The sequence below is a fragment of the Bombina bombina genome, chromosome 2 (assembly GCF_027579735.1).
Source record: "Bombina bombina isolate aBomBom1 chromosome 2, aBomBom1.pri, whole genome shotgun sequence".
NCBI lineage: Eukaryota > Metazoa > Chordata > Amphibia > Anura > Bombinatoridae > Bombina > Bombina bombina.
The window spans coordinates 61,521,858-61,534,582 of NC_069500.1; the positions used below are offsets into that span (position 1 = coordinate 61,521,858).

Below are 12,725 nucleotides of genomic sequence, written 5' to 3' on the forward strand. Positions count from 1 at the left end.
CCTGCTTAAGCCAGTACATGTCCGGGCCCATCTGAAGTATGCTAGAGAGCATTTTGATGATCCAGAAGCAGATTGGGAGAATGTCATATGGTCAGATGAAACCAAAGTAGAACTGTTTGGTAGAAACACAACTCGTCATGTTTGGAGGAGAGAGAATGCTGAGTTGCAACTAAAGAACACCATACCTACTGTGAAGTATGGGGGTGGCAACATCATGCTTTGGGGCTGTTTTTCTGCAAAGGGAACAGGATGACTGATCCGTGTACATGAAAGAATTAATGGGGCCATGTATCATGAGATTTTGAGTGCAAACCTCCTTCCATCAGCAAGGGCATTGAAGATGAAACGTGGCTAGGTCTTTCAGCATGACAATGATCCCAAACACACCGCCCGGGCAACGAAGGAGTGGCTTCGTAAGAAGCATTTCAAGGTTCTGCAGTGGCCTAGCCAGTCTCCAGATCTCAACCCCATAGAAAACCTTTGGAGGGAGTTGAAAGTCTGTGTTGCCCAGCAACAGCCCCAAAACATCACTGCTCTAGAGGAGATCTGCATGCAGGAATGGGCCAACATACCAGCAACAGTGTGTGACAACCTTGTGAAGACTTACAGAAAACGTTTGACCTCTGTCATTGCCAACAAAGGATATATAACAAAGTATTGAGATTAACTTTTGATATTGACCAAATACTTATTTTCCACCATAATTTGCAAATAAATTCTTTTCAAATCAGACAATGTGATTGTCTGGATTTGTTTCCACATTTTGTCTCTCATAGTTGATGTATACCTATGATGAAAATTACAGGCCTCTCTCATCTTCTTAAGTGGGAGAACTTGCACAATTGGTGGCTGACTAAATACTTTTTTGCCCCACTGTAGGCGTTCAATCTCCAAGCAGTCAGCTTCAGAGAATCCAGATTTGGATGCAGGAATGGACCCTGAATTAGAAGGTCCTTCCTCAGAGGTAACCTCCAAGGTGGAAGAGATGACATTTTCACCAGATCTGCAAACCAGATCCTGCGAGGCCAGGCAGGAGCTATTAGAATCACAGACGCTCTCTCCTGCTTGATACGAGCAATGACTTGTGGAAGGAGAGCAAACAGAGGAAACAGGTATGCTAGACCTGATCTATTGACCTTGAACCATACTGTGGAAGCTTGGCGTTCTGATGAGATGCCATCAGATCCAACTGAGGAACCCCCCACCTGAGGGTTATCCTGGAGAACACTTCCGGATGGAGAGCCCACGCCCCGGGATGAAAAGTCTGTCTGCTCAGAAAATCTGCATCCCAATTGTCCACTCCTGGAATGTGGATGGCAGATAGAAGAACATTTTGAGCTTCAGCCCTCTGCAGAATGCGAGTCACCTCCTTCATGGCCAAGGAACTCTGAGTTCCACCCTGGTGGTTGATGTAAGTCACTGAGGTGATGTTGTCTGACTGGAATCTAATAAACCGGACTATAGATAATTGAGGCCAAGATGTCAAGGCATTGAAGATTGCTCTCAACTCCAAGATGTTTATGGGAAGAGAAAACTCTTCCCGACACCACAGGCTCTGAGCTTTCAGAAAACTACAAACAGCTCCCCAGCCTGACATCCGTGGTCACAATTACCCTGGAAGGTCTCAGGAAGCATGTGCCGCGAGACAGATGTTCCTGTGGAAATCCACCACGAGAGAAAGTCTCTTGTTAGGGAGTCCAGATTCATCCTCTGTGATAAATCTGAATGGTCTCCATTCTATTGACTGAGCATGCAAAGCTGCAGCGGTTGCAGATGGAACTGAGCAAAAGGAACAATGTCCATAGAAGCCACCATCAGACCAATCACCTCCAGGCATTGAGCCACTGTTGGTTGAAAAGCAGACTGGAGAGAAAGGCAAGCAGCATCAAGTTTGGATTTTCTGACGTCCGTCAGGAAAATCTTCATGGACAAGGAATCTATGATTGTCCCTAGGAAACACACTCTTGTAGTAGGAACCAGAGAACTATTTTAAAGATTCACTTTCCACTGTGGGAACGTAGAAAAGACAACAACATCTCTGTATGAGATTTTGCTAGTTGAAAAGATGACGCCTGAACCAAAATGTCGTCTAGATAAGGCGCCACAGCAATTTCCTAGGATCTTATTACTGCTAATAGAGCTCTGAGAACCTTTGTAAAAATTCTGGGAGCTGTAGCAAGACCAAATGGAAGAGCAATAAACTGGAAATGCTTGTCCAGAAAGGAAAACCTTAGCAACTTGTGATAATCCCTGTGAATGGGAATGTGTAAGTACACGTCCTTCAGGTCTATGGTCGTCACGAACTGACCTTCTTGAACCAATGGAAGAATGGAACGAATAGTTTCGCCCTTGAAGGATGGAACCCTGAGGAATTTGTTGAGACACTTTAGATCTAGGATGGGACAGAAAGTTCCCTCCTTTTTGGGAACCACAAATAGATTTGAACAGAATCCTATACCCTGTTCCTCTAGAGGGACTGGTACAATAACTCCCAGGGAGAATAGGTCCTCTACGCAATTTAAGAAGGCCTCCATCTTTACTTGGTTTGAGGATAGTCTTGACAGGAGAAAACTGCACCTTGGAGGGCAAGACTTGAATCCTATTTTGTAACCTTGGGACACTATGTCCACAGCCCACAGATCTGGGACGTTGAGTATCCAAGCCTGATGAAAAAAAGAAAGCCTCCCCCCCCCCCCCCCACCTGATCCAAAATCGGATCGGGGGTGGACCCTTCATGCTTCTTGTTTTGCTTTCCCTTATTCAAAGGTTGGCTGGATTTCCAAGTGGACCTAGATTGGTCTGGTTTGGAAGAAGAGGAGGAGGACTTCTGTCCCTTAAAGTTGCGAAAGGAACGAAAATTAGAAGTCTGTCGACCCTTAGGTCTATTCTTTTTTGAGTAGGAAAGCTCCCTTTACACCCGTAATCTCTGAAATGATTTCCGCCAGACCAGGACCAAAGAGAGTTTTACCCTTATAAGGTAAAGCCAAAAGCTTGGCCTTTTTTAAATACATCAGCCGACCAAGATTTTAACCACAGAGCTCTGCGAGCTAGAACAGTGAAGCTAGGTATCTTAGTTCCCAGTCTAATTACCTGCTTGTTAGCATCACAGATAAAGGTATTGGCCAGCTTAAGAGCTTTGAACTTATCTTGGATCTCCTCTACCGTATTCTCTTCTGATATCAGATCAGACAGGGTGTCGCACCAATAAGATGCTGCTCCCTCAACCATGGCAATACTTGCCGCAGGTTGCCACTGTAATCCTTGATGGATGTTCATCTTTTTTTAAGTAAGCCTCTAGCTTCTTATCCATTGGATCCTTAAAAGAACAACTATCCTCTATAGGAATTGTAGTTATTTTAGCTAGAGTAGAGATGGCTCCCTCTACTTTAGGCACAGTGCGCCATGAGTCCCGAATAGAGTCGGCAACAGGGAACATCTTTTTAAAAAGAGTGGAAGGGGAAAAAGGAACCGCTGGCTTATCCCATTCCTGAGTTTCTAATTTCAGACATTTTGTCTGGAACAGAAAAACATCCTCAGACGTTGGAGAATCATAAACTCTATTAAGTTTAGAGAACTTCTTGGGGTTGACAGTAACCGGAGATGTTCAAGCTTAAATCGGAAATTAACTTCTTCAGATTCAGAAGATTTTTTCCCCCATAGTGTCAGAGTCTGAGATCTCACCTTCAGAAGCTACTGAAGTATTCTCTTCATCAGACATTTGAGAAAGGTTGACCAGTGCAGATCTAGAGGGGTCAGAAACCTTACTAGCAGACAAATGTTTAGATTTCCTCCTACGCTTAACCAAATTAGGGAAAGCAGACGTTATCTGTGCGGCAAAATCCCCTAGTAAATAAACACACCCAGGAGGTTGAGAAGAAACAGAAGGCACAGAATGAGAAACTATTAAAGCTTGGGACGTTTGAGGAGAAAGCTGAGGAATATCACGTACAGCATTATCCTGAGATACACTTGGCTCAGAAGGGAGTAACTTGTCTTTAAATTTTAAAGTTTTAGATAAGCATGAGAAGCAAAATTGCATAGGCAGGACAATTTGGGCCTCAAAACATAGTAAACATTTATCCATAGAGATAGACTGATCCTGTTCTGAGTCCATAGCTATAAAAGAACAGGTCCCACTAGAAATGAAAAATTAAAATGAAATAAAAATCAAATTGAAAAGATTTAAATATTATATTTAAATATCAAATTTAGTTGGCCGATATCATATAAAGTACTGAGGGCTCAACCCTAGACAAGGTTGTCTAAGGCTGCTACCATGACCGGAATTAATACCCCACTAGCAAAAGGAAGCTGGACACTCTGTAGCTATGTTTCCTTCTTGTCAGACGATCCGATCGGCGAGTAGCAAAGCCGATACACCTAGATTCAAAGCCGACACTCTTAGACTCACGAAGATCCGCTCCGTAAAACCGGAAATGCGAAAGTCATGTGAGCGGTCAGAAAAGAAACTGCGCAAAAAGTAAAAACGGCCCAACTAAATAATAAAGTTCAAAACCTATCCTAATGCTCTTCAAGGTTAAGCTAGGCAATACATAAGGGGACAAATAAGACACCTTCCGCCAAGTAATGAGGGAAAATTAACCCTTAAGTCTCTCCTTACTGTCTCATACAAATAAAGTGCCTGAGGAGTTTTGTTTCAATGACTCATATGCCAATAAAGCTGCCCCAAAAATGTATAAAACCAGACAGGATAGCTATGTCCCAGAAAGTGATCCACTTGAGGATTAACCTCTTAAGTGCTGTCCCTCAGTACCTAGAAGGAAAAGGCACTTACCTGTGGATCCAGCTGCAGGGCAGATAGCAGCTACTTAGGTGTGACACGCATTGCACTCCCTGTCATGGACCTGTTGTAAAAGAAAGAACAGAGTAACCAACCCTGGCTTCTGCAAAGGGGAAGCAAAGTGTTAGAAGTAAAGCAAAGACCACCTCGCCGCCTTCTAACAGCTAAAAGCCACCACTACTCTTACTAAAGAGATTGTCATGGACATAGCTAGACCCCAATCCTTGCTTGCAGGGAAAAGTACCCATAAAAGGATTAAATATCTTCGCACATCCTCCATTGACAGAGGCAAAGGGAATGCCTAGGGATTATGGGTAAGGGAAGTTACACTCAACAGCTTTGCTGGGGTGCTCTTTGCCTTCTCCTGCTGGCCACCAGGAGTTGAATATCCCACTAGTAATTGGAATGACGTTGTGGGCTCTCCATGATATAGGAAAGAAATACATGTTTTTTAAAGCATGAAAACACTCTGCATCATTTTCTCTCTCTCTCTCTCTCTCTCTCTCTCTCTCTCTCTCTCTCTCTCTCTCTCTCTCTCTCTCTCTCTCTCTCTCTCTCTCTCTCTCTCTCTCTCTCTATATATATATATATATATATATATATAGTTAACACTTTGTAGTGAACTTGATTTTGAGTTTAATGCTCCTTTAGAAAGAAAAAAAAAACCACGTATATATGTTTACCTCAAGTGTAATATTTTTAACTTCGCCAATTTCCGGCCCGTAAACTTTGAATGTGTGAGTCGCACCTTTACTAAATGTTAATGCAGATGTCTTGCCAAACTCATCAGATCCTGATTTTTTATACAGTTGTGTTTTATTCAGTTTTCCTTTGGTGCCTTTCATCTGAATAAATACCTAGAAAAAAAAGTGATTTACATTTTAATTTGCTGTATTAGTTACAATTCAATGTGTCTAGACACATTCTATGTGAAAATGTTGTTTTATGTCCTTGATGACATCATACAATAATGACATCATCAAAACTCATTTGGTGCAGAACATACAACTTGAATAAACATATACATAGTTTTTTATTTTGTGTGATTTAGGGGCTAATAAAATTCACTGGTATGAAGTAAAATATTATGTGGACTCTCACATATGCAGACTGCCCTCCAAAGTAATAAAGCTCTCTGGAATGCAGACTCTCAAATGAGGGACACATACAAATCAAATTAGTTTTACATGCATGACTTTTTCTCTCTGTATAATTAGCACATTAGTTTAAACAAAATAACCAATTTACAGTAGATGAGAAAATTCAGTGTGACCAACAGCCATAGCATGCTTAGAGAAAACAATGACAGCTGTGAGATAACTTCAGACAAGCCCAAGAAATGCCCTCGTTCAACCCACTCGCCAAGGCAGTGAGATTCATTTTTACAACAGAAAACTATAAAGTTCCCTTTGAATTTTGTATTCTTAATTGCGATTTTAACTTTGAATTTTGAAATTCTGTTGTATGGTCAATGTGATTTTTAATGTGTACATTAAATATTAATTTTTACTGCATACTTTAAATAAATTATTTTATGGCACAATGTAAATTCACATTTTGGTGTTTTAAAACAAATGTCAATGCATTTTATTAAAATGATTTTTACAAGGCAGTTTCAAAAGTGATTTTTTTATTGAGCAGTGAGCACTATAGTGTAACTTAGGAGTCTCTTCTTAACATACTAAAAACATCAGTTACGTTCTTTTAGCCAGATACACAGTTATCAAGGTAACATTTGCCTTTAGAAAATCTCGCCTGAGCGGTAGCTTTAGAGAATTGAGTCCTTAATAAGAACTTCACTGTATTTTTTTCATTTGGCGTCCCTTTACTTGACCTATATGCACTGTGAATTTTTTCCAAAATCCTATTTTTTCAGAATGATTATGGGTTATATTTCTCTACATACTCGGGCACCGGTTCCAGCTTTTTTCTTGTCTCCGGTTTTCACAACTATTTTATAGAGGACTTTTGCAGCAGCAGCAGCAGCAGAGGTAGGACGAAGAGACAAGCGGTTGCTGGGGGCACTTTTGGCGCGTTTCTACGAAGAAACATATTAGTCACTTTAAAACTGTTATAATACACTTATATTTAAATCAGTTAAACACGCCTTAATAACTGTCTTGTTTATTTATTTTTATGAATGCGCAAATTAACAAATTGTCATTTATGGGAAAAAGAATATTTTAAAATAGGGCTACAAAATTCTGTAGAGCTGGATAATGAGTACTATTAATAATAATGATTTCCTATTCGACCAGAACTAGTGAAACATTTCTAAACTGAATAATTGTTTTAACAATAAAGTGCTAACAAATTCCAAACAGCAATGCTAGGGTACAATAAATTAGTATAATAAAAGAAAAAACCTCTTTCTTTCACATTATATAATGTTAAAACAAATGTTCCCCTTGATATCCCTTCTGCTACTAGAAAGTTTCTATAGAATGGATTTTAACAGTTAATATAAAAAGAAAGAAAAAAACATAATTTATGCTTACCTGATAAATTCCTTTCTTCTGTAGTGTAGTCAGTCCACGGGTCATCATTACTTCTGGGATATTAACTCCTCCCCAACAGGAAGTGCAAGAGGATCACCCAAGCAGAGCTGCTATATAGCTCCTCCCCTCTACGTCACACCCAGTCATTCGACCGAGAACCAAACGAGAAAGGAGAAACTATAGGGTGCAGTGGTGACTGGAGTATAATTTAAAAATTTAGACCTGCCATAAAAAACAGGGCGGGCCGTGGACTGACTACACTACAGGAGAAAGGAATTTATCAGGTAAGCATAAATTATGTTTTCTCCTGTTAAGTGTAGTCAATCCACGGGTCATCATTACTTCTGGGATACCAATACCAAAGCTAAAGTACACGGATGACGGGAGGGACAGGCAGGATCTTTATACGGAAGGGACCACTGCCTGAAGAACCTTTCTCCCAAAAACAGCCTCCGAAGAAGCAAAAGTGTCAAATTTGGAAAATTTGGAAAAAGTATGAAGAGAAGACCAAGTTGCAGCCTTGCAAATCTGTTCAACAGATGCCTCATTCTTAAAGGCCCAAGTGGAAGCCACATCTCTAGTAGAATGAGCTGTAATTCTTTCAGGAGGCTGCTGTCCAGCAGTCTCATAGGCTAAACGTATTATGCTACGAAGCCAAAAAGAGAGAGAGGTAGCAGAAGCTTTTTGACCTCTCCTCTGTCCAGAATAAACGACAAACAGAGAAGAAGTTTGGCGAAAATCTTTAGTTGCCTGTATATAAAATTTCAGGGCACGGACTACATCTACATTGTGCAGAAGTCGTTCCTTCTTTGAAGAAGGGTTAGGACACGATGATGGAACAACAATCTCCTGATTGATATTCTTGTTAGTGACAACCTTAGGCAAGAACCCAGGTTTAGTACGCAGAACTACCTTATCTGAATGAAAAATCAGATACGGAGAATCACAATGTAAGGCTGATAACTCAGAGACTCTACGAGCCGAGGAAATAGCCATCAAAAACAGAACTTTCCAAGATAACAATTTAATATCAATGGAATGAAGGGGTTCAAACGGAACACCCTGTAAAACGTTAAGAACTAAATTTAAGCTCCATGGTGGAGCAACAGTTTTAAACACAGGCTTAATCCTGGCCAAAGCCTGGCAAAAAGCCTGAACGTCTGGAACTTCTGACAGACGTTTGTGTAAAAGAATGGACAGAGCTGAGATCTGTCCCTTTAAGGAACTAGCAGATAAACCCTTTTCTAAACCCTCTTGTAGAAAAGACAATATCCTAGGAATCCTAACCTTACTCCATGAGTAACTCTTGGATTCGCACCAATGTAAGTATTTACGCCATATTTTATGGTAAATCTTTCTGGTAACAGGTTTCCTAGCCTGTATTAGGGTATCAATTACTGACTCCGAAAATCCACGCTTTGATAAAATCAAGCGTTCAATTTCCAAGCAGTCAGCTTCAGAGAAATTAGATTTTGATGTTTGAAAGGACCCTGAATTAGAAGGTCCTGTCTCAGAGGCAGAGACCAAGGTGGACAGGATGACATGTCCACTAGATCCGCATACCAGGTCCTGCGTGGCCACGCAGGCGCTATTAGAATCACCGATGCTCTCTCCTGTTTGATCCTGGCAATCAATCGAGGAAGCATCGGGAAGGGTGGAAACACATAGGCCATCCCGAAGGTCCAAGGTGCTGTCAAAGCATCTACCAGGACCGCTCCCGGGTCCCTGGACCTGGACCCGTAACAAGGGAGCTTGGCGTTCTGGCGAGACGCCATGAGATCTATCTCTGGTTTGCCCCAAAGTCGAAGTATTTGGGCAAAGACCTCCGGATGAAGTTCCCACTCCCCCGGATGAAAAGTCTGACGACTTAGGAAATCCGCCTCCCAGTTCTCCACTCCAGGAATGTGGATCGCTGACAGGTGGCAAGAGTGAGACTCTGCCCAGCGAATTATCTTTGATACTTCCATCATCGCTAGGGAGCTTCTTGTCCCTCCTTGATGGTTGATGTAAGCTACAGTCGTGATGTTGTCCGACTGAAACCTGATGAACCCCCGAGTTGTTAACTGAGGCCAAGCCAGAAGGGCATTGAGAACTGCTCTCAATTCCAGAATGTTTATTGGAAGGAGACTCTCCTCCTGAGTCCATGATCCCTGAGCCTTCAGGGAATTCCAGACAGCGCCCCAGCCTAGTAGGCTGGCGTCTGTTGTTACAATAGTCCAATCTGGTCTGCTGAATGGCATCCCCCTGGACAGATGTGGCCGAGAAAGCCACCATAGAAGAGAATTTCTGGTCTCTTGATCCAGATTCAGAGTAGGGGACAAATCTGAGTAATCCCCATTCCACTGACTTAGCATGCACAATTGCAGAGGTCTGAGATGTAGGCGTGCAAAGGGAACTATGTCCATTGCCGCTACCATTAAGCCGATCACCTCCATGCATTGAGCCACTGACGGGTGTTGAATGGAATGAAGGACACGGCAAGCATTTTGAAGCTTTATTAACCTGCCTTCTGTCAGGTAGATCTTCATTTCTACAGAATCTATAAGAGTCCCCAAGAAGGGAACTCTTGTGAGTGGAAAGAGAGAACTTTTCTCTTCGTTCACCTTCCACCCATGCGACCTTAGAAAAGCCAGTACTAACTCTGTATGAGACTTGGCAGTTTGAAAGCTTGACGCTTGTATCAGAATGTCGTCTAGGTACGGAGCCACCGAAATTCCTTGCGGTCTTAGTACCGCCAGGAGAGCGCCCAGAACCTTTGTGAAGATTCTTGGAGCCGTAGCCAATCCGAATGGAAGAGCTACAAACTGGTAATGCCTGTCTAGGAAGGCAAACCTTAGATACCGGTAATGATCTTTGTGAATCGGTATGTGAAGGTAGGCGTCCTTTAAATCCACTGTGGTCATGTACTGACCCTTTTGGATCATGGGTAAGATTGTCCGGATAGTTTCCATTTTGAACGATGGAACTCTTAGGAATTTGTTTAGGATCTTTAAATCCAATATTGGTCTGAAGGTTCCCTCTTTTTTGGGAACCACAAACAGATTTGAGTAAAACCCTTGTCCGTGTTCCGACCGCGGAACTGGGTGGATCACTCCCATTAGTAAAAGGTCTTGTACACAGCGTAGAAACGCCTCTTTCTTTATCTGGTTTGTTGACAACCTTGAAAGGTGAAATCTCCCTTGTGGAGGAGAAGCTTTGAAGTCCAGAAGATATCCCTGAGATATGATTTCCAACGCCCAGGGATCCTGGACATCTCTTGCCCAAGCCTGGGCGAAGAGAGAGAGTCTGCCCCCCACTAGATCCGTTTCCGGATCGGGGGCCCTCACTTCATGCTGTCTTAGGGGCAGCAGCAGGTTTTCTGGCCTGCTTGCCCTTGTTCCAGGTCTGGTTAGGTTTCCAGCCTTGTCTGTAGCGAGCAACAGCTCCTTCCTGTTTTGGAGCAGAGGAAGTTGATGCTGCTCCTGCCTTGAAGTTACGAAAGGCACGAAAATTAGACTGTCTAGCCCTTGGTTTGGCTCTGTCTTGAGGCAGGGCATGGCCTTTACCTCCCGTAATATCAGCGATAATTTCTTTCAAACCGGGCCCGAATAATGTCTGCCCCTTGAAAGGTATGTTAAGTAATTTAGATTTAGAAGTTACATCAGCTGACCAGGATTTTAGCCACAGCGCTCTGCGCGCCTGAATGGCGAATCCGGAATTCTTAGCCGTAAGTTTAGTTAAATGTACTACGGCATCAGAAATAAATGAATTAGCTAGCTTAAGGGTTTTAAGCTTGTGTGTAATCTCATCTAATGGAGCTGAGTCAAGGGTCTCTTCCAGAGACTCAAACCAAAATGCTGCCGCAGCCGTGACAGGCGCAATGCATGCAAGGGGTTGCAATATAAAACCTTGTTGAACAAACATTTTCTTAAGGTAACCCTCTAACTTTTTATCCATTGGATCTGAAAAGGCACAGCTATCCTCCACCGGGATAGTGGTATGCTTAGCTAAAGTAGAAACTGCTCCCTCCACCTTAGGGACCGTTTGCCATAAGTCCCGTGTGGTGGCGTCTATTGGAAACAACTTTCTGAATATAGGAGGGGGTGAGAAAGGCACACCGGGTCTATCCCACTCCTTAGTAACAATTTCAGTAAGTCTCTTAGGTATAGGAAAAACGTCAGTACTCGTCGGTACCGCAAAATATTTATCCAACCTACACATTTTCTCTGGTATTGCAACTGTGTTACAATCATTCAGAGCCGCTAACACCTCCCCTAGTAATACACAGAGGTTTTCCAGCTTAAACTTAAAATTTGAAATGTCTGAATCCAGTTTATTTGGATCAGATCCGTCACCCGCAGAATGAAGCTCTCCGTCCTCATGTTCTGCAAATTGTGACGCAGTATCTGACATGGCCCTAATATTATCAGCGCACTCTGTTCTCACCCCAGAGTGATCTCGCTTACCTCTAAGTTCTGGTAATTTAGACAAAACTTCAGTCATAACATTAGCCATGTCCTGTAGTGTGATTTGTAATGGCCGCCCTGAAGTACTCGGCGTTACAATATCACGCACCTCCCGAGCGGGAGATGCAGGTACTGACACGTGAGGCAAGTTAGTCGGCATAACTTCCCCCTCGTTGTTTGGTGAATGATGTTCAATTTGTACAGAATTACTTTTATTTAAAGTAGCATCAATGCAATTAGTACATAAATTTCTATTGGGCTCCACCTTGGCTTTTGCACATATAGCACAGAGATATTCCTCTGAGTCAGACATGTTTAACAAACTAGCAATTAAACTAGCAAGCTTGGAAATACTTTTCACTCAATTTACAAGTAATAAGAAAAACGCACTGTGCCTTTAAGAAGCACAGAAAAAAATTATGACAGTTGAATAACAATGAACCGGAGAAATTATAAAAACCAAATTTTTCCCGGTAAAGGCATAAATTTAGCAAAGGATTGCCCCCATTAGCAATGGATAACTAACCCTTAATAGCAGAAAAAAATGTACAAAATATAAACGTTTTTTATCACAGTCAAAGCACAATCTCACAGGTCTGCTGTGAGTGATTACCTCCCTCAAAATAATTTTTGAAGACCCTTGAGCTCTGTAGAGACGATCCGGATCATGCAGGGAGAGAAACAGACTTTTGACTGAATTTCTGATGCGTAGCAAAAGCGCCAAAATAGGCCCCTCCCCCTCACACACAGCAGTGAGGGAAGTTCAGTAAACTGTCTTAAATTAAAATAAACGACAGCCAAGTGGAAAAACAGTGCCCAAAACAATTTTTCACCCAGTACCTCAGATAATTAAACGATTTAACATGCCAGCAAAACGTTTAAATCAAATAACATGAAATGTCATTAAACAGCCTGTTGCTAGACGTTCCCACTGCAAGTTAGGCTAAAAGTTATATGCATATAGTATTATCCCAGTGAAGT

General features: G+C 42.1%; 1 protein-coding gene across 1 annotated transcript in view; it reads right to left on the reverse strand.

Annotated features, from left to right (window-relative positions):
* The window catches only part of LOXHD1 (lipoxygenase homology PLAT domains 1), a 666,378-nt gene that overhangs the window by 617,150 nt on the left and 36,503 nt on the right, over nucleotides 1-12,725 (reverse strand). The window contains exons 5-6 of the mRNA XM_053701077.1: nucleotides 6,708-6,839; nucleotides 5,485-5,658 (exon numbers count right to left, since the gene is read on the reverse strand). Coding sequence (XP_053557052.1) covers nucleotides 5,485-5,658; nucleotides 6,708-6,839 — 306 coding nt within the window. The remainder of the gene's footprint in view (nucleotides 1-5,484; nucleotides 5,659-6,707; nucleotides 6,840-12,725) is intronic.